The following is a 22,091-nucleotide window of genomic DNA, read 5'->3' as shown; positions in this document are numbered from 1 at the left end:
AGCTTTATATAGGGTGCGTTTTTTACCAACAGGGTGAGTGATCTCGAAACGCCGCCTACTTGAGATTAGAAAGAGATCTTAGATGGTGGTGAGCAGTGCAAGAAATGGGAACCCCCTTTTGTCAAGGGGCGTATACTTGTTTTTTAATCTCTATGGCAGATGTTGAAGACGCTAGCTGAACGTTGTCCAAGTCATATTGTTTTCCGGTTTGTTCGAATAAAAGTCCGCTGGCCTAAAAAATCGATTACAGTTATTTGCTAAAATTTGACACCCTGACCCAAAAAAAAATTTGCACGACTTTTGTTCTCCACTATTAGTTTAAGATGGAAATAGAAAATAAAATTAAATTAAATTGAATTTCAGGGTTTTTAACCTTTTAGGCTCTTATGTGATCTGAAGTTATGTGATGCAAATTATAATATCCTTAAAATTAAATATAATATAAGAAATAAGAGACATTAATAAATCCTATAGGATTTATTATTTGTATTATTTCATACTCTTCTTTGGCACTGTTTTTTTTTGTTGTGTGATAAACAATCTCTTATTTATTTATCTTTATTTTGTTTTTCTAATTTGAAAATGTATTACTTTTTACTGATATTGTAATTTAAAATTATGTATTAGTTTATTTATATTCTTTTGTTTTTTTTTGTACTTTTTCTACATGAAATTAATTTTGTTTCTTTTTGAAATTTAAAACATGTTTTCTACAGTTTTAATAATGAATAAATTCAACCTTCTTAAATCACACTGTTCTTTCATTCTTATGATCTAAATAAATTCCTTTCATTCGTTTTGCATTTTGTAGTGTTGATGATATATAGAATTTAAATCGAATGCAGTAAATAACTTAATTTTATTCCGCTCGTTTTCATTACTTTGTTACTGTTTTTAAGTTTTATACATTTTTTTCAGCTGTTATTTCCATATTAAAAGAGTTAAGGCCATATAAATCCTATCAAAATGACAAACAGCTTTGAGCTTGTTTTTTGATAATTAGGTTTATTGTTTAGTTATATACAAAAAAAAAATTCGGTTGAAGGTGTCCGCATTGACGTGTTATTCCGTATTATTACTAGCTTTTAGAGAAAATCTTTAATTGATATTTTTTCTTTGCTATTGACATAATAATTCGTTGACTTAATATTAAAACGAAATGGTTTAAATCACACAAAACAAGGCAAACAAACAAACCAAAAAGTCTTTCTTATAAATTTTTAAAAAGTTATAAAAAATCTTTAAAAGCTTAGTTTACCAACTAGTCAAGGTGTCTGATAATAGTTGACCAGCGGGGCCACTGCTTCATAAGCTCGTATAGTTTTTGGCCAGGACTTTCGGTGGGCTCAAATTGACGCTGACCATAGATCATGTAGTTTGGATGCAACTTCTCCCGGCGAACTCCATCGTGCATTAGCCGCTTAGCTGCCTCCACCTGTTGCACTGGAGGCTCCACATTTGAGAACGTACCAATAAAACCAATGCTAATGGATACAGATTCATAACCCCTCAATGGGTGACCTCGTACATCCCAGCCACGCCCCTCATAAACCTCTCCATCGCCGCCCACAAGGAAATTGTGACCAATATCTTGCCAATTCATGAATTCCATGTGTAAATCTTGAAGATTATGTATGCTATTTATGCAAATATCCTACGGGTAGGATATCAAAATAATTAATGTTAATTGGTCGTATGATTAATATGTCGTTGCATGTATATTACCTTTGTTTGACACTGCTCAGTTGCTGTGTGATAAATAACAACGTTTTGGACTGGTAGATTTAGATAGTCCTTTGTAAGGGGTTCCCTAGCTCCCCACTCGTCGCGGTGAATCATAGGAAGATCGTTTTTGTGACCTAGACCAAATTTATAAGTATTTATGACTTAAACTCTTTTATTGATTCACGCTTACTCCTCATCCAAATGTAGTATCCCAGTGGAATGGTTATAAAAAACAAAAGAAAAGCTGCAAAGTATAAACGTCTGATTTTCACTCCCTTTTTCCCATTTTCTCCACGGCCGTTCAACTCGAGATTTGGCATTTCGTGGTATAATATGCTGAAACCTAGTCAAAACAACAGCTGAATGTGCACTGAAATTAGTCAGCCTTATATTGAAAATATATATTTACCTTGCGAAAAAGCTTTGCATTTCTTTATCTTCTATGTATATGTAATCAGCATCTTGTTTTCGTTTCTTTCAGAATTGTTTACTTGCGAATTTGATTTTATTTTAATCTATAAAGATTTTTAATTATTTTTAATCATGTAATTTTTTGTGCGTATACTTTTAAGGATATTTAAAGATTATCTTCCACTGAATAACATCCGTTTCTTATCTTATTTTAAATATATATATTCTTGATCAGCATTAATAGGTAAGTCAAACTGTTGGGATGGAACATATATATTATTTTATGAATTTAAAGAAAGATAAAAATATTGAGAAGACACTTTCGAGCCCATCGTTTATTATTTGAGATAAAGATTGAGGCTGTTCATCGCTCAATTTTAAAGTTTTCGATTAAAAATTAAAACACGAGCGTTACAGGGTGCTTCCTTGTTTATTTTATGAGCTTTCAAAACATATTTGTTATTAATAAAATTTGGAGTACTATGTATTGGCATTAATTAACATGTCTTTTGTAATTAAAGAGTTTCTTCTTGTATAAAAAGAAATCAACATTATTGTTATAAAAAATTGTTTTATTATTGCTTGCGAGTTCTTTTTATGGAGTAATCGCCAAAAGCAAACGAGCAGTCGCAAATAAGACAAACAGGTAGAATTAAAAAAGTGGGGATTCCCCTGAACTCTTAATCAACGAAAGAGGAGAAAGAAACCTAGTTAGCACGACATCTTACATATGTTGTTTGTAAGTCACCTTTTCCGGTTTCAAGCAGCTCCAGACGGTACCTAAGAAAAATCCCCGATTCCAGTTATCAGCTAGATTTTGACCCCCTGACATAATTGAAATGCATCAAGTTAATCATTTTCATTTATTTAATATCACATTTTTTCAAACGAATCGTAATTCTATCTAAATCGAATATGCCACACATTAAAGGGAGAACATCTATGCTACAATATCAAGCGAAAATGATTGGGAATATCCAAAAATCGGAGCTGCGCATACATATACTCTTATAGAACTATTTACGACCAATGAGTCCAATTGCCGAAGCTTTGGTAGAGGGCATCCGCCTTGTATTGTGTTAGACTTGGCTCCAATTTGCTGGCCGCCGTGAGTCTGTAGTTGGGGGCAATCTTCCCCAGCTTGACTCCCCTGGCCAGTAAAAGACGAGTTACGTTGAGCTGCTTGTCCGACGGCTTGAGAGTCTGAAAGGATCCGATGTAGGCCAGGCTAAGACTCTTCGAGTTATAGCCGGCCATGTGGGCGCCCACTTGATCCCAGCCACGTCCCACGTACACGTTGCCATCGCCGCCGATCAGGAAGTTGTAGACTATGTCGTCCTCCTGCACCGACTCTATATCGAAGGACTGACGCAGGCGAACTCGGAACACACACTGCGCCTGGGTGGTGCAATTGTCCGAGTTGGTGGGCATTACTATGACCATTCTCACGGGCTGCTCCAGATCCGGAATCTTCTTCTGCGGCGGCTGAGCGAGCCATTGTTGACGCTCCACAAACCTCAGAATCAAGCCGCCACCAATGTTGTCCAAGTCTGTGGATTATTCAGAGTTTTGTTTAGTTTTGAATGATAATTTATTTCATTTAATATTAATTTGGAATTTTGGTTAGTTTATTTAAAGCGGCATTCGTTTAAAGAAAATAATGAAATAGTTAAAACACTATTTTTATGTTCATTTTAGTAGGCCAACAACCAAGTTTTGTTTTATTTAATTAGAATCAGTTAAGTACTATAACCCATTATATTTTAAATATTAAGCTTACTTAAATATTAATGAATCTTGCTACCAATAATGTTAAACATTTTTGCTTTAAATAAATTTGTTATTTATTATGAGTTGATTGGTGCTTGTGTTAAAACCTTAAAAAAAACCTCAAATATTTTGTAAATAAATAATTTTCAAATATATATTTTTTGGCACCTTTATTTGATCTTAATTTGATAAAGTACAACTAGCTATTGAATCATATGTAGGTCGGGCCACGTCTTTGTCAAGTTGTACCAGTGCGGCCAGGTCTGGATGATCCTGTAGAGCTCCTCGGCGGGCATTAGGGTGCCCGTTATCTGTCGATGTCCCAGGAGTTGATAATCGGGCTTTAGTTTCTTAAGGCGCACTCCTTGATCGATGAGCAGTTGACAGGCAACCAATGATTTCTGCGTCGGCTCGTTCCGTCGAAAGTTGCCCATAAAGCTAATACCAATGCTGTTGTTGTTGTTGTCCCGTGTATGGGCACCCTCGTTATTCCAGCCACGCCCCTCGTAAATACGTCCATCCCCGCCCACCAGGAAATTGTATCCCAATTGAGCCCAGTTGAAGTTGTCCATGTGCCTGCTCTGGATGACTCGGGCCCAATAAGAGCATGACTCCTAAATGGGAAACAATAACGTTCTTGGGTTGTTAAAAGGTTCATAAAAAAAATATATATAGATTTTACTTACCCTCGTCTCACATATTTCGGCCGCAGTATCGGAGATTATTACCCTGGAGACCGGCAGATTGAGAGGTTCTAGAGTTCCTCGAGTGGTCAAGCCACCCCAGCTCTTTATCCCGATTACGACTAGTTTTCCGTCAACATGGACTTCGGCTGGTTCAAAAAGATCAGCTGTTTTAATCAACCTTAGGTGTTTTTAAAAGGAAGGATGCAATACCTTTTTGGAAACAATAGCTTTTAAAAAACCATAGCTAAATCTCAGAATAAAAATATGAAATTTTAAAAATTCAAATTTATCAAACAAATTAATTTTAAAAAAATTTTAAACAACTAAAGCTTAGCCACATTCCAAAGATATTTGTTTAAAAAATTATTCACAACCTAAAACTTGTTTAATTAAAATTAACGGAATCATAATAAAATGCCTTAAGAATATAAATGGTTATGGTTTGATTGCTTAATTGTGAAAAAAGTAAACTACAAGATTCTGAAATATTTTTATCAGTTGGAAAAAACAAAACATAATTTACAAGTTCTTTAGGAATTCAATTCGATCAATCAATATTAGATATGAAATAAGAAACAAATTAAAGTATTTTTCTAGATTTTAATAAAGTTTTGCATGCCTGCCTTAAACATCTTCCAATATTCGAATACCCAAAACAAACAGCTCGATATTCCATTCAACTCAACCATTGGAAAATCTTTGCTTCATTTTAAAATTTTTTCAGGGGGGGGGATATGTGAGGAAATGAGATAAAATAAAGTGCATCTGTTGGTCATATTTATACAGACTCTATTTACTTGAAATATATATAATACATGAGTTATTAAATTTCGTGCGACCAGTGGGGCCAAGTTTGGATGATCTTGTAGAGCTCCTCGCCGGGACTTTCGGTGGCGCTCAGTTGGCGATGGCCATAAAGCCGGTACTCGGAGGTCAGCTTCTTGAGCCGGACACCCTCGTCCAACAGCAGTTGGCAGGCCTTCAATTGCCGCTCGTTGGGCCTCGTTCTTGTGAAGGTTCCAATGAAGGATATCCCTATGGTGCCTTTATTGTAGCCCTTGGTGTGGGCGCCCACATAGTTCCAGCCACGCCCCTCGTAAACACGCCCATCGCCGCCCACCAGAAAGTTGTAGCCGACGTGATCCCAGTCCCAGCTGTCCATGTGGAAGGACTGGACCACTTTCGCCCTTGCGGAGCAAACTTCCTTCAATGGGGAATGTGGATGTTAACACAGGTTTACGGGGATGAATGGTCGGGACATGGGATGTGGGATCAACTTACCCTGGACTCGCAGCCCTCGGCGGCGGTGTGCGAGATGACCACCCGGTTGACGGGCAGCGCCTGCTCAGCGAGCTTATTCTTGGCTGGCCTACCGCCCCACTGGGCCACCTTCAAGATGACCAAGGTGCTATTATCGACGACATCCAAGTCGCCTGCATGAAGAGTTTTGTGGTTAGCATGACACCGAGGCGGTCAAAACAATGGGAGTGACCAATTTATTTACTTAAACGCGGTTTCTCAATTTTAAATTCTTGTTCACTTCAAAATATTAGGGATGTTACATTTGTGAAGTAATATATTTTTTTAGTCTCGTAAACAACTGTTTATGTTTTATATTAACCATTTTTGGTCAAAACTCTAAACAGCATTTTATCAACATAATTAATTCAATTTAAGGTTCACTAAGGTTCCTTCTTTCGACTTACTTTTATTTTGCCTGTCAAAATATCGAAATGTTTGATGTATTTAACGCATCTACTAACAAATTAAACTTGGGATAAACAGACAAAGATTCAGTTTAGGTTTTTAGAAGATATTTATAATAGTTTTCAAAAAAACTTTTGAAAAACATTAGAAAACATAAAAAAATAATACTTTTTTTTAATTTTGGCCAAACTATCATTGTTTTGTAGGTAAATGTATTGGTGAAACACTAGGTCGACCTCACTGGAATATTCCATTCAATTGAACTTTAGGCCACACTTTTGATTCATGGTTCACTTCACAACACTGATCCAGTGATCAGAAACGCGCAATTCGAGCAGATTAATGGATAATGCACCGACACACATAAAACACACATTTTCCCAATGAATTATTATATACAAAATGAAATTAGGATGGGTTATTCACATGCTGGTTGGGTGGGTGGATGGTATATGTTAGAGCACAGTAGCCAATTCGTTTCTGAATAAGTCGGAAGCATTTTCGCACACTTAGTGGGGGACAAAACTGTACCTATTGTTGAATTGATTGGAATATTTGGTCTGGAATCGTCGACATCGGCGATCTTACTTTGGTTCAACGTCTTGCCGAAGAGGTTGGTTGTTGTGGCCAGAACGATGCCCAGCAGAGTGGTGAATAGCACGAAAAGCACCGTTATTGTGACAGCCTTGCGCCCAATTGTGTTGGGCAAAAAGGGGCAGATAGGTGGCGTCTGCGGAGGATCATTCAGCTTGGAACCTGCAAAATGGTCGTAAAAATGTGGGTTAGTAAAAGGTCATCCCTAAACAAAACTAGCAAAGGTAAAATTCCTTTGGATTTTATGATTTCAAGGTATATTTTGTCAAATTTTTCTTTTTTATTCTGATAAGTCCCCAAAACTTTCAATGAAAACCTGAAAACCTTCTTATATAGTAAAGTCATTGTTATTTTTACATAAAATATAAAGTAAAATCATTCAGTTTCGGTAATTTTAAGGTTTTCCTTTTATGTCTGATGTTTTTTAAATCACCTTTCTTAAAAATTTTAAATTAATTAACTGTTTGATTGATACAAAAATCTTTTGAAATAAGATAGTTACCCAAAAAGGTGTCAAGTCTTTCTGTGAGTCGACTTTCTTACAAATGTGGAATTAATTAACTGTTTGATTGATATAAAAATCTTTTTTTGAACAACAAAAAGGTGTCTGGCAAAATATTACTTTTGTTAACAAAGACATGTAAAATACTCCCACAGGAATGAAATATTTAAATAATTTATTTAATGAGAAATGAGTTTTGATAAATATAATATTGAATTTCAAAGACCAGAAAATAAACATTTTGGTATGAAAAAATTACGCAATTTTTTGATAGATAAAAACTTTTTCTTACGCTTCTGTAGGCCCTGTTCTAGGATTTCCAAACGCTTTTCGTGCTCCCGCAGGGAATTCTCTAACCACTGGCTCATTTTTGCACCAGTTTTAAGCCTGCCCAGACAAGAATCACACTTCCACCTCAAATTGGGCACCGCATCCAGCATATTAAGCTGATCCTCATTTAATTCTGTGCATTTTAAATGATAGAACCGGCCGCACAGCCCATTATCACACTCGATACGGCTGGAATTATCCACGATTTTCTCGTGACACTTTAGGCAAATTTCAAGCGCGATCCTCGACATTGTCCGATCGCTCCATATGAACAACTGAAGCCGATCGGTTGGTACTTTTCCAGGTTCGTGAGTATGCCTGTTTCGTTCTTGTTATTTGACTTTTGTATTTAGCAAGTGTTTAAGGCACACAAGTACACAATAAAAAAAATCCCCCACTCTACAGAAGCGCGAGCGAATTTATTGCCAGATCCAGTGGGAATCACCCCTCTTTATATACGACAACTTAAATACAGCTAACTAAATTTACACCCAGTCGCCTGGTTAAAATGCAATTGGATTTTGATTTTTGGCTTGCGTTTTAATTATGGTAATTGTGAAAATCATTCAAGTAAACAATTGCATGTGGGCAGCTGCTATTGTTTTTTCTAGCATTTAACGCAAGTTTTCACCGTTTTGATTTACGGCCCAAGGGACCTTGGATCGGCAGAGATACATTTTCTTTTCTTGAATGAAATTGTTCTTTTCCTCTTCACCATAAATATAACGTTGTTAAAAGCATTAACATAGAAGAACTGGTTTAATTGCTGATGCTATCTATTTTTATATTTTTCATGGTGCTATAAAAAGGTTGAAGAATTAAAAAATGTTCAATATTCTTGGTGCCAAAACTTCGCTCATGAATATGAAGATTTTATGGGAGAACGACTTGGGCTTGTGACTTTCCATACAAATTACTGTATTTTAATAAGCGTAAATAATTTCCTTACCTATTATAATTTTATTTGTACCTTTTTAACACGTTTTTCAGAAATGGAAAAACCATGGAAAAAGGTGAGAGTTAATAGCGCGTTTTAAAAAGAGAGACATTTTTCCAAAAAATCTCTCATGCAGCATTTTAAAATGTTTTATTTTTATGTTATTTTCCATATTTTTAAAATATGATAGATTTGTTGTATTCAATTAATTTTATAGTTAACCTTCGATTTTGATTATAGACCTAAACACTTTGCTTAAAAATTTTCCGATACACATTTGTAGAACTCTGTGGCCTTGCGCAATAAAATGCATTTATTTAGTTATTCTAGTACAATGTAGTATTTGTTCTATGCGTATCTCATAAATTCAAGCGCCTTGTGGGCCATCTGGTAATCTACCATTCGCAGCACGGTCGTTAGACCAGGCCAACTGTCTGACTGGGTTGAGTAAACAAATCGCCGCACGAGCTCGTATCGCCCAATAAAGCAAACAAAACCGAGGTAAGGTGAGGACAGAAAAGGAATGTACACAGAGGCAGCAGGAAATAGCAAAGGTAATATATAATTAAGGATATACATCGAACAAAGTTGTTAAGATGCATGTGCAAAAGTATTTGGTGAATTATTTACGTAATTTCATTACTTGTATTCAAATATAAAAATGAAAAACTTTAAAAATAATATTATAATATTATGGATTATAATATGTTGTATAATTAATACTATTATTATTTATACCATTATTATTTGTGTAAGCTTAGATTGCTTTTGGTAGAACTAAATGTTCTTAACTATTTAAAAATCTTTATAAGATACGGTATCAATATCAACTATCAGTATTGTTGTCACTGCTTGATTTGCATAAATTAAGATAAGTTTTTTATCAATTTTTTAGACACTCCAAAATATTTTTAGTATTAATATCGTATTATGCAAGGCAGCCCGAAAATTGCTATTCTTTATAATCGATATCAGCATCAAACAAAACTATTAATTTCACTGCTACATGTGTATACATTTACATACTTTTTGCTAGTAATAAAGAAATGACAGCCTTGACTAGTAAAATTAATTGAAATATTAATGTTAAAGTGCCCCTAACAATTGATTTTCTTAATAATGGATATAACCATTTGGTAACGGTATTAACTTATTTAAGTTTGGCAGTCACGTTTGTATAACGTTAGTTAGTTTTGCTTGTCCTAAACATGTTAATATATTAAATAATCAAAGGATAACTTACCCGGCGCACTGCCATTAGCGGTTGCTCCAGCATTGAAGGCGGGATTATCCTGTCCACCTCCCGGGCCCTCGCCCGCTTTCCACTTGTCCCGATTGTCGATGAGAAACTGCTGTATCGTCACGGGTCCCTCGTAGAAGTGCTTATCGCCGAAGGTCACATCCGTGGAGTTGGTCAGCGCGATGCTGCCAATTCCCTGGGCTGTTCCGCCTGCCGGAGAAGTGGGCGTGGCCACGGCCAGACTTCCGTTCAATATTTGCTTGGCCACGACTCCCGCTTCCAAAGGATTTGGAGGTGGGACTTCCGCCTGGCCGGGCGCCACCTGGCGGCTGATCACCGTGAGACCCTGGTTGAGGTCACGCAGGTGAGAACTGTTGGGCGGGTAGGTGACCTGTTGACCCAGCTTCTGGACCGTATAATCCTCGGCATCGGCCTCCGAATCACTATCAATACAACTGGAGTCGATGGCATTCTCATCGATGGACACAATGGAAATGGTGGTGCTCCGTATGGAAACCGTCGGCGAAGATGATTTGCCAGCATTTTCCTTTGTTATATTCACAGAATGCTCGATGCTGATACGCTTGGGTTCCGTTTTCGTTTCCGATTTTGATTGGAACTGCCCTTCGTCAGTGCCCCCGTCTTTGGTCCCCTTCTCCTTTTCCTTCTCCGGCCGGAAAGCCGCCGCATTATCGTTCAATATAACACCCGAGTCCGTGGACGAAGTACTGCAGTTTTTGGGGGCAGAAGGATCGATGAGCCGGCGTTTCGTCTTGGGACATTGGATCATTTCCGTTTCATTGCTGCAATGCATGTCGGGCGATCGGAGCAGTCACGCAACCAGATTTATATTTCCTCTGGATCTCTGAACGTTGTGTGTTGGCGTTCTTATTTAACAGATTAGGAAGAACATTTTCGTCGGCGATTAGATTTTTATGGCAGATCGGCTGACTCGGCGCAGCTCTGGGCAAACATCACATTATGAGCATCTGCAAATAAGTATAGGTTTTTTTTTTGTTCCCGGTTAACTGGTTGATAATGAGCAAGTCAAATGATAAATTTCGAAGAAAATTATTGTTTGTATTGAGTCTAAATGGGTTTAACTTTGCGTTCACTCCGTGCTTACTTTACTGGAGGAAATATATATATTGTTTCAAGAACTTTAGGTGTGGGAATTAAAAATGCCGTTTTTTGTTTCATAAAAATGTTTTTAAGTTTGATATATTCTGTTGGATTGTTCGATAAAATCGTTTTAGGGCACCATTTTTGATTTAAATTCAGAACAATACATTTATTATAAATATTTTGTAAAATGTTGGCATCACTTTATTTGTTTTAAATAATTGTAAATGTTATCATAGTCCATTAGGGCACTCAATTGCCAGTTTCATTGTGCTTTATATGAATAATCAACGCTTCTAGTTCATGTATACACGATTGTTGATAAGCTCGATTGCCTGAGGGCCCGTCTACACAAAGTTTTTAAAACACGAATAAAAAACTGTGTGGCTGCTGTGTAGCAATGAAGTTCGTATAATTTATAAACGCGGGTTTCGAATAGTGTTCGGCTATATTCAGTTTACTGCTCACATATATTGTATACCCCTCAATTCGATTCATAAACTTGGTCAATAAGCTCTCATGAAAGCAAGGCTTATGCAAATTAGCTATAATCATTGACGTAGTAAATTTACTTAAGTGGATTCCGAGAAATACGAAACACAAAAAACACTTGCTACTAGCTCAATTTGGGATATACGATATGAAAGTCTCTTGTGACGTCTTCGAGAGGTCGATAGATCATAATATTTATGGCCTGACGTCTTGTTGGAAGTTTTTCAATTTCCTCAAGGGGTTTGCCAAATACAAGACAGTAACTTTCTTTCATATAATTCCCAGAACTCCGATAAATTCAGAACCATATTGAGTTTTGAGGGACTATATGTTAGTATCGATGTGCTAGAGTTGGCACAGAGCGCGCGTTTGAGATAACACGGAATGGAATACCGAACAACGGCAGGGGCTACAAAAAATGAGGAACGGAATGGCACTTTGAGTTTACGATTACTGAGCGCACCAATACACTGCCATTTGAGCGGCGGCCATTGCCACACACACGCACACACACTCACAGAAACAGAACAGTATAGGTGTCTCTTTGTTGGTTGACTTCGTTCTGTCTGGAGAATCGATAATAATTAACAACTCTGGTGTTTTACGTGTTTTCGAAATTATCATTAAATATGGCCTATGTGCAAATTAATTGATTTTCGATCGGTGTTTCGATAGCTGTTTTTTCCCAGGAAATATTCTGTTTCCTTTGGGGTTTTCGAAAGGGTAATTAGCATTCCTCGGAAAAATAACGCTTTGTAAACTGCATATATTTAATATGAACTAGTTTACACTTTAGCACTGATTTAATTGGTCAATTACAATGATTGTATTTCACATTTTTGGGTGCTTTAGCCATATACAACTTGGTTATTTTGAGGTGTGTTATACTCTTTATATATTTGGTATTTTTTACGCACTTCCAATTGCCGACGAATCCGATGCAACACGTAAATCTTCAAGCGATTATACTATATACAAAACTTGTAACTTGAATTATTTTATTTTTTCGCGCCAATTCCGAATCGTTGAGCAGCGGCGCGTTCGAGTGACTCTGATCAACTGAGCGGCGATCAAATCGCAGCGGCCTGAAAAGCCGGAGCGTCCATAATGGCAGCGTGTGGGAGCGTGAGAGAGAGAGCAGAGCGCTGGGAAAAAAAGAGAGAGACAGGGAGAGCGGTCGGCTTTTTATTATTTAACCAAAGTTGTTTGATTTGAGTCCGATTTTGAGGCAGTCCAACCCGTTACAGATTTGCATTTTAATATACGTTTTTCGAAAAGATTTTCATAGTGCATGTGGAAAACCTTGTCCTACATACTTCTAAAAAATATAAAAAAGAACTCAACTAAGATAAATAGAATATGAAGAATATGGTCGCAATGGACAAGTGTAAAATAAAAAATTAAAAAAATAAAAGCGCCGTAGCTCTATAATGTGTGATAAGGTTAATTTTGTGTAATTTCGTTTTAAGATAGATGACAAAAACTGACGCTATCGCCCAAACCAAAAATAGGAAGTGTTGTTTCTAGGCAAGCCATTTAATCGCCATTTTTATTAAATTCAGAATGTTGTAAAGTAATGCCGCTTAAATTTGTTTTGATCGTCTAGAAATATGTTCAAAATATTATTTTAAATTTAAAAATTATCTTAATGTTTGAAGACTATGACTGTGTCAACATGAGTAATGGCTACATTATAATGAGTGATACCATCTTTAAATGATCTTAATTTGTTAAATTCATAAAGATCGTCTAAAGAATTAGATTCAAAAAAATATATAAGAGGATCTAAAAATACTGATCTGACTAATATCAAATGTAAACTGAATTAAACTTTGTTCCGCGAATTTATACAATCAAGTTGCCCATAACACCTAAATTACTTACTACTGAAACAGCTTTTCTTCGATTAAAACAAGTTTAACGGAAAGTGAGGGATCCGAAGAATCTGAAAGAATTCCAAAACCTGCATTTTCAGACCTGCATTTTTCGGTTTTCCCGTGCGTCACCAAGTGGAGGAACCTGTTCTTGTTTTCGTGGTTTTTTTTTATATCTTCCAGATATTAGTCAAATATATAATGATACTTCTGTCTAGGCCCAGTGGCTGAAGATCGGGCTCTCCAGCTTTCCAGTTCGCCTGCCCACCTGACGATGACTGTTTGTTTTTGTTTAGTTGTCCACACTACACCACACCGACACATCGGTGGTGTATAGGTATTATATTTTTTTATTTGTTCAACCAATAAACAACACAGATCTCCGGCACTCTCCCGGCTCCGAACAATTTTGGTACAGACAGTGCAGTGTGGGCAAAAATGTGAGCATTTTAAATTGCGCTACCATTTCCGAGAATTGTTTTGTTTGTGGCCCGCAATCGGTTTTGGCTATTTCATTTTGTGTACAGGCTTTTTCTCTCCCAACTCCAGCTTGACCCATTGTACTTGCGTTGAAAAATATTTAATGTAATTATGGGCGAACAGCGGTTCGGCGATCGTTGATAGTCTGAAAAGGGCTCCGGGAAACTGTTGATGGATAAATCGTAAAGAACAATAAATTGGCGAAACGAATTCAAAATACTCTGTTCTTTCTGTGTGTAAAAAAAACAAAGATAAAAATAAATAGAAAGCTTGACAAATTTTAATCGTTAATAAATGTTGTTTCTATGTGTTTTTGAAATACTGATAAGCTCTTGAGTGGTCTTTTAAATTTATGAATTTTATATGGCTGCAGTTCAAGTTGAGGCTTGAACTTCCGCTAATGATTTATGCCTTTTGTAGCCAGGCAATCTATTCTTTGTTGACCCATTTTATTGCGAAAAACGTCAGTAATTATTGTAAATCATTTTCGATGAAGCAGTTAATAATTTCTTTACATCAGCTGCAAAATCAATCACCATGGCTATTTCTGTACAATCTACCTTTACACATTTTCTTTTCTTAATTATTATTAATTATTTTACTTTGCTTGGCTCCCTCTTCGTATTTGTGTTATTTTTTTTTGGTCTCTACACGTGCCAGACTCTCGTCATTGTTTTTAGCCAAAAATTCGTTCCGCAGAGTAGGTATAATTTTTACTCAAGGCGTTGTGGTATTAATTAGTCAATGAATGTACGTCACTCTTTAGAGGAGGTTGAACTGAAGGTCGATGGTGATAAGGGGGTCAAAGTACACACCCCCAACAGGGGAATATCCATTATATTAGTTTTTAATTTATTGTACATGTCCGATGTATGTACGTCACTCCTAAAACTGAATTTCAGCGATGATAAAGAGAAGATTACCTTGCACCCACAACTCGGGAATATCCAATATATTTATTTATAATAAATTACTGGGCAATTTCCCATCAAGTAAAGAAAGTAATCATCCCAAACGATACTCATACTCTTTATTTTGTATATTAATTAACTTGAAAACCAGATAAATGACAAAGGCAGCTTCAGTGATCACAACACCATCAATACGAGTGAAGTTAGGCTTCCGATAATGATGTTGTACTGGCGGACAAAGGCTGACATATATATGCACACACAAGTATAGCCCATGAGTGTTAAAGCCCGTCTATAGGGGTTTGGGGATCGGGGCACTGGTACTGGTACTGGTACTGATAGGTTGACTGCGGCTTGGGAATTTCCAGCTTTTTGAGCGACAGTTGAACAAACAGACCCAGAGAGAGGGAGATAGGTGCTCTATAAATAAACCGCCCGCTCCGAACCGGTTTGCTCTGTTTTCGAGACAGCATAACCGATTAAAAGAAAGCCCGTTTCGCCTTAGTATTCGTATTAACTATATTTTGTGCTTGGATTCACTTAGGTGGTAAGAAGTCTGTAGCTATTGATTGCCATTCCACGATTCTGGTTTCATTCCCAGTTCGATGCCGCAGGCCGGTGCCCCGTCCATATTGCAGCCGTAAAAGTGCGGCCAGCTCCGGATTTCTCGAAAGACATAGGCGCCCGGACTTTTGCTCGACTTAGTCTGGAAATCTCATATGTAAAAATGGTTTATTTTTAGATTATTTAGATTATTTTCTTACTTGATTTTGGGCCACTAGCTTGTAGTCAACCTCCAGATTTCTGTTGGCCACCGCATGGGCCAGCAGAAACTGGACACCTTCTATTTGTTTGGCAGAGGGCCTAAACCGGCCGTAGTCGCCCATAAAGGTAACGGCCAACGTCTGGTTCGCATACGTGTTGGCCCAGTCCCAGCCGCGGCCTACGTAGATATTGCCCTCATCCGAAACCTGGTTGATACAAATTTGGAAATTTGACAATTTGCGTAAGCGGAAAGCAAAATGCCCAAAATGGCACGTGAACGTGCCGGGAACACAAATGCACGCGCCGGGATTTCTTTTTCCCACTACACTCGAAATATTTTTTTGTATTTCCTAAGCATACTTAAATAAAAATGGTCGTGATACAATTTGAAATATGTATTTATCAAAGGCAAAATTAATTATTTTAAAAGAATACGTTATTTAATTAAAGTAAGTTAAAATTGGTTTAACATTAAATTTTTATTTGGAGCATTAGGTTTTTAGTTTGATAACAAAAGCCTTTCATAATTTTAAATTTTGTTTAGAGCACAAAAAATGTATTTGTTTGCTTAATAATGGTTAATCAAGGTTGAATCGGAAATATTGGTTTGAAACGGCCAATCTCAAGCATTTTTTTTATTCAAAACCACATTTTTGATCGACCATTTAAAAATATTAAGTCACTTACGTAAAAATTGGACTGGATGTCCGGCAAATGCTTCTCTGCAACGGCGGAATCCTGGATGGTGCGCATCTTGATGGAGCACTTGTAGATGTTCTCGCAGGGCAGCGATTGGACTCCGATGTGGGTGATCAGGACATAGGGAATGGGCCGCTTTAGGGGAATGGTCAGGGCGGGCGTGGTCTTGGCGGCTCCCCACTGCTCCCTGTCGATGACCAGGTGGCCGTTTCCTAGATTCGGAACTGCAAAATTGGTGAATTGGCTATGAGGACAATCCGAGTCCGGTCCACTTACACGTGTCGTGGTCGTAGTTGTTGCCGAAGTAGATGGCCTTGTTACTGGGCAACACGGGCCGGGATCGATTGAGCTCCACGAAGAGCACCACCAATCCGGTGGCCAGGACCAGCAGGATCAGCGTGATCAGCAGGATGGTGTTCCGTGTGAGTCGCTTTGATGGAGATCTATCATGCCCGCGATTTGCGTTTCCGTTGCTATTGGCATTGTGGCTATTGATTCCTAAATTAGCGAAAGTCAATCAATTAGCATTTGGTGTACACCGAGCTAAAAATGGGATCATTTAAATAGGTATGACTTATTTAAAACGCTTTAAAAAAGTAATAGATTTACATTTCAATAGACTTCGATTGTATTTTTTTAAAACATTGTTATGGCGTCAAATGTATTGACATGTTGGTTTAATTTCTCTTGTGTGCTCTTATGGTCGATTTCAGCATCGATTTTATGAGCTATAGTTTTGTAAATCGCTAATCATAGGACATATTTCAGATACTAAGTAAATAAAAACATTTTTTGTTTTTATTTTCTACTAAAGTTGAATGGCTTATAATAAAAAAAATGTTATTTAGTTTTATTTAAGTGATTATGCTGATTTTCTTTGTTTTACTTAATCTTAAATGTAATTTAATTTAAAACTATTAACATTTTGAAGACCTTTGTTTTAGGAACGAAAATTTTATATGAAAAATTTCTTTGAGGATGACAAATATAAAACATTATTCACATACAAAAAAAGATTTATTTAGCACCCCCTGATTGCTACAACTAAATATATAATTTTAGTAGTAGAAAGTCAGTGATATCATATATCATTGTGTTTGTTGTTGTATACTTGACGAGTCCCGGGAGGGGGTTAAACTGGGCTCCGGTGTGCGTCGCCTGCGCGCCGTGCGTTCCGAGTGAACTTTTAGCAGCAGTTTCATGGCACTTTGTTCCACGGTGGCGGACACTCGGTTATCACAACTTTTTGATACTCGTAACACAGGGCATTATTATGGACTAGCTTTTATGAGTAATTGTTCGCTGAATCATCGGAATCAACATAACCAAATGGGCTGCACAAATACTGGGAGCAGAAGCGGTCTGGAGGTCTGGATATTTATTGTTTTATAATGGGTTTGACCGATAATCGGACAGCGGAGTGCCACTAGTGCCGCCACCGCACCTGAACCTGAACCCGTCGCACAAACAACTGAAATGCGGCGCAGCTGTCGATGGAACAGAAACAGAAACAGAAATGGCAAAAGCGCTGGAAAGCAGCCATCTCGCTCTACCCTTGGTTGACATGTTTTGTGTTTGTTTGTGTGACGGAAGGCCAAGGGGCCGGGGATAGCGGGGGTGAGGAGAGGGTGCGTCATGGTACCGGCAGCCTTTTTTTGTTGTTGTTTTTGTTTTGTCATATCACATTTTACAGACTTACGCCTCTTACTTATCGTATTTCGCTCTACCTCTCTCTTCCGTACTACGTGACGTATGCGCAATATGCGCTGTGCATCGCAAAAGGCTAAAGATTGATCCACAAACTCTGGATAGTCGTACTCTCTCTCTCTCTCTCTCTCTTCATCTGAGTGCAACTGAGCGAGTGCTCGTATTCCCATATAAATTTATATGGGGGTTCCACGAATCCCGACACTTGATTTGCATTTCAATTACCCCGATTATTCACTAATCGGTTCTGTTCTTCCCGCTTAATTGTTGACCCCATATTCGATCCATAGTGGACAATCGAGTTATTGATCTAATTGCCAATAACTGTTTTCTCACTAGCTTAAGTTATCAGTAATTCTTTCAACAAAGCTGGCTTAGGACAAGACCTTGAGAACTCTTAATTGCTAATTACAATTTTCTAGATAAATATACTTGACAACCAAATGTGGATAAAATACTTTATAAGCAAGATAGGACGCGAATTTCGTAAAGCCGAAGTTTGTATACCCTTGCTGTTGGGAATTACATTTTCTTGGAGTATATCAGTATAAGTTAAAAAATCACGATGTTTTAATTGTTTTTCATTTATTTTTCCGACTGTTACTGTGAGAGCTATCTCATATAGTCGTCCGATCCGACCCACATAAAATTATATACTGCATGCAATAGGAAGAAGACGTTCAAAATCTTTCACCGAAATAGAAATAGAACTTAGAAACTAGTTTGCTGGTCAAGAATATATATATTCTTTATAGGGTTCGAGACGTCTCCTTTATTGGGTTGCAAATTTTTGACTGTAATTTTAATACCCTCTGTTTCATTTCAAATTTAAACCGACTTGAAGCTTTTATCAAGATATACAACATTTTAAAAACGTTTGTTAGATTAAAAAAAAATGTCTTTCCAATCAAATATTTTTAAAGATCGTTTCATAAATTTGATTTCATAGATATTATTTATCCGTCGTCTAGTTAGTAAATGAAATATGCTGAGGTGCTAACCCTTGCAATATTTAACTTCTTTAAATATAGTTATACCCGTTACTCGTAGAGTAAAAGGGTATATTGTATTCGTGCAAAAGTACGTAACAGCTGGAAGGAAGCGTTTCCGACCCTATAAAGTATATATATTCTTGATCAGGGTCACTAGCCGAGTCGATATAGCCATGTCCGTCTGTCCGTCTGTCCGTCTGTCCGTCTGTCCGTCTGTCTGTCCGTCTGTCTGTCCGTCTGTCTGTCCGTCTGTCTGTCCGTCTGTCTGTCCGTCCGTATGAACGCTGAGATCTCGGAAACTATAAAAGCTAGAAGATTGGCATTTTGTATGCAGATTCTAGGAGTTCCTACGCAGGGCAAGTTTGTTTCAAACTGGTGCCACGCCCCCTTTAACGCCCACAATCGCCTATATACGATTTTAAAAATTTAAATATTTCGGAAAAGTAAAAATGCAGTTTTATTGTGTTTATCAATACCTATCGAAATGTAGAAGACATTTTTCAAATCGGACCATTCGTTAAAAAGTTATGCGTGATCAAAGTTTCTATCTCCATCTTCCTCGCACTCCCTATACCTGAGTAACGAGTATCTGATAGTCGGGGCACCCGACTATAGCGTTCTCTCTTGTTTTAAAGTAGAAAGTAAATAAAAAATTGTAAACTTCAAGTTTAATTAAAAAACCATTAAATATTACTAATAAGAATAATAAAATAAATATAAAAAATTTTAAATTTAAATTTGTTGGTGGTTTACTTTCTAGATTGCCAACTGTATTTACATTTTTCCACTGCATTCAGGAGCGGGGACTCACCTGCTGCCGTTTGCATGGCGTGTGCCTCCATGTAGTCCATATAGTATATGGATACCGGTCCCTGGTACTGGGTCATGGGACCGATCACCACGTCGGTGGAGTGATTGAGGTTGATCACGCTGGAAGGCTGGATGGCTGGGTTGGTGAAGATGTTCTGGGGCAGGGGCAGACCGGCAGATGAGTTCGATGCGGCGGCCGAGGTGAGGTTGTGCAACCTCTGGGCGGGACTTGGTCGGTCCCGACCCTGAAGTGTCCACAGCGCATTATCGGGCGTTGGGTTGCTGTTATCCATGATTATTTCAAATGCTTAGCAGAAAAGACAACACTATTATTTGCACAAAACTACAAATATTTATATTATAAATGGCTTTGTGGAAGTGATAATTTTTATAACTTGTTTTTCCCAAAACGGAAATGCATCCTAAAAAATGCATTTCATTTACTGGATTTTTTAAACTAATAATATAAAAAAAATTTTAAACTGACTAACTATTTTAATAATTGTGATAGGTCAAAAAATAGGTGGTTTGCTAAATCATACTTGAGCATAATTTTCAAAAAGTAGGACTTATCATAAAAGAAGATTACCAGTTTATTGACCGATTTTTGTGATAAAATTCCTCAGTAAGTGGGTGATCGATTCCCAGAAAATACGTGATCGTTTCCGGACTGCGGAGCTGTGTGTACCGCTTTCATGCCAACCAAACGACAACTGCTCAACGTTGCATTTCCCCGGGTTGGGATGGAATTGAAAGATAAACAAAATATAGAGTCCTCTCTCTGGGCTTATTTGCTCGGCACTACAGTGATTGCCATTCCATTGCCTCTCGCTCTCTGATCCGCAGTTTTGCGTTGGTCTTTTTATTGTCTTGGCATGAAAATCATTTGAGCGGGGAAATTTTTTTTAGTTAATCATACATATTTCGATATTTAATTGCAAGCCTATGACTGGCAGACATTTGCATAGAGTGTGGAATATTTGTGGAATAGTACCCAAAGCTAATCTGGAAAAATCATTAAAAATTCTGGCTAACATTATTCTTATGGGAAAGTTGGCCTACCTGCATTAATTTGCATTAGGTTTCAATTTCAAACAAAGCTTTAAGTGCCCCCATCTAGTGGCTGATGGTGTGAGTTAATACAAAGCTTTTGATAAGTTCGCCAAACTTCCGTTTAGGTGGCGTATTTATTACGTATACGCACTATTGGACTTGTCCATTTATTTAAATGCGTGAAATTATCTAAATCATTTTAATTAGCTATTTTAATGTTATTTAAGCTTAACTATTCTTGTTCCCCACTATTTTACTGAATTACTTTCTCTCTTTAAACCACCGGTTCTTTGTAATCCGCATCAAGCGCATCAATTTAATGTGCTCAACGTTCACCCAAGAGCCACACGAAATGTCAGCCACTCGCTGCACGCTGTGTAAGCTTCACTTTCGCCACACGACGGCGACTGCAGCACTTGACTTTGCCGTGGCTCCAGGTCCACGCGGTCCGCCCTGCCCCTCGCCACGCCCCCGCCCAGACTCTGTCAACTTCGGCTTCTGGCTTTTGGGCGGAAAGCGGTTTCATGCCTCACGGTGCTGCACCGAAAGAATATTGTTTATAAAAAGTTTTTTTAATTATATATTCTGTTTTTTTACTTTTCGAGATAAAAATGTTTTTAAATGAAAACAGACCAAGGTTTATATAAAAAATTCACGAATTTGTTAGCAAAGTGATTCAATAAATATGATTTTCAGTATTTTCAAGTAAAGATACTTGGTTAAATAATGTAAGATTTTGCATTTTTTTTCAATTCACATTTTAACATGTGAGTATTTATCATAATTAAAACTTTACATTAATTCGACATACTTTTTTAAAATAGATTGGTAAATAGATAAAAAATTGAAAGTTAAAATCATTGAAACGAAATCCACTCTAAAATTGGGCTTACAAATATAAAATAAGTGTTTGGAAAGAAGGTCTTTGTCATTAATGAAAAAAGCTTATTAGGGAAATAAGGTCACCAAAAATAGTAGCTTAATCTGAATTTAAGAAAACTGTAGATTTGATATAGATTCAAAATGATTCAGGCTTCCTAATTTATTTCTACCCTCCTCGTTAGATATGCAAAATGTTGTACAATTGCTGGGTAGTCTTAGAGATAATTCTCTCTGTGTAGTGCCTGGTGGATTGAAGCCCGGTGCCTGGCTATTAACACGCTGCATGGTACGCAGCAAAAACAAAGCGCATACTTTGACGTCTGCCCTCCTAATGACGACCACGAGAATAACGACGACATGGCAGCGGTAGCAGCTTCCCAAGGGGCCACGACTTTATTCATG

General features: G+C 37.4%; 4 protein-coding genes across 12 annotated transcripts; all 4 read right to left on the bottom strand.

Annotated features, from left to right (window-relative positions):
• Positions 1–1,190: 1,190 nt before the first annotated feature.
• Positions 1,191–2,073, bottom strand: LOC108039208 (peptidoglycan-recognition protein LF-like). Its single transcript, XM_017116136.1, has 3 exons — positions 1,916–2,073; positions 1,726–1,859; positions 1,191–1,654 (listed from the first exon to the last, which is right to left on the bottom strand). Exons 1-3 carry the CDS (start codon positions 2,043–2,045, stop codon positions 1,262–1,264), a joined length of 657 nt encoding a protein of 218 aa, XP_016971625.1. The 5' UTR covers positions 2,046–2,073; the 3' UTR covers positions 1,191–1,261.
• A 912-nt stretch (positions 2,074–2,985) lies between these two features.
• Positions 2,986–12,597, bottom strand: LOC108039223 (peptidoglycan-recognition protein LC). Of its 8 annotated transcripts, none has more exons than XM_044457622.1 (5): positions 12,434–12,597; positions 9,906–10,891; positions 6,888–7,055; positions 4,593–4,738; positions 4,075–4,520 (listed from the first exon to the last, which is right to left on the bottom strand). In XM_044457622.1, the coding sequence occupies exons 2-5, from the start codon at positions 10,714–10,716 to the stop codon at positions 4,110–4,112; spliced, it is 1,536 nt and encodes a 511-aa protein (XP_044313557.1). In that variant the 5' UTR covers positions 10,717–10,891; positions 12,434–12,597; the 3' UTR covers positions 4,075–4,109. The 8 variants fall into 8 exon arrangements, with proteins under 8 accessions (XP_044313556.1, XP_044313559.1, XP_044313561.1 ...); XM_044457620.1 differs by lacking the exons at positions 4,075–4,520; positions 4,593–4,738 and adding exons at positions 5,263–5,796; positions 5,874–6,025 and having other exon boundaries at positions 6,831–7,055; XM_044457623.1 differs by lacking the exons at positions 4,075–4,520; positions 4,593–4,738 and adding exons at positions 5,365–5,796; positions 5,874–6,025 and having other exon boundaries at positions 12,434–12,596.
• Positions 12,598–15,282: 2,685 nt separating this feature from the next.
• On the bottom strand, positions 15,283–17,721 carry LOC108039231 (peptidoglycan-recognition protein LA). Of its 2 annotated transcripts, XM_017116169.2 has the most exons (5): positions 17,357–17,721; positions 16,522–16,743; positions 16,234–16,469; positions 15,546–15,752; positions 15,283–15,487 (listed from the first exon to the last, which is right to left on the bottom strand). In XM_017116169.2, exons 1-5 carry the CDS (start codon positions 17,445–17,447, stop codon positions 15,344–15,346), a joined length of 900 nt encoding a protein of 299 aa, XP_016971658.1. In that variant the 5' UTR covers positions 17,448–17,721; the 3' UTR covers positions 15,283–15,343. The 2 variants fall into 2 exon arrangements, with proteins under 2 accessions (XP_016971658.1, XP_044313683.1); XM_044457748.1 differs by lacking the exon at positions 17,357–17,721 and having other exon boundaries at positions 16,234–16,457; positions 16,522–16,637.
• A 1,972-nt stretch (positions 17,722–19,693) lies between these two features.
• Positions 19,694–20,451, bottom strand: LOC123036939 (peptidoglycan-recognition protein LA-like). Its single transcript, XM_044457703.1, has 2 exons — positions 20,344–20,451; positions 19,694–20,061 (listed from the first exon to the last, which is right to left on the bottom strand). Exon 2 carries the CDS (start codon positions 20,045–20,047, stop codon positions 19,694–19,696), a length of 354 nt encoding a protein of 117 aa, XP_044313638.1. The 5' UTR covers positions 20,048–20,061; positions 20,344–20,451.
• Between the last annotated feature and the right edge of the window lie 1,640 nt (positions 20,452–22,091).

The sequence above is a fragment of the Drosophila rhopaloa genome, unplaced genomic scaffold (assembly GCF_018152115.1).
Source record: "Drosophila rhopaloa isolate 14029-0021.01 unplaced genomic scaffold, ASM1815211v1 contig_163, whole genome shotgun sequence".
NCBI lineage: Eukaryota > Metazoa > Arthropoda > Insecta > Diptera > Drosophilidae > Drosophila > Drosophila rhopaloa.
The sequence above is the reverse complement of the archived record's forward strand: the minus strand, read 5'-3'. Positions and strand labels throughout refer to the sequence as shown.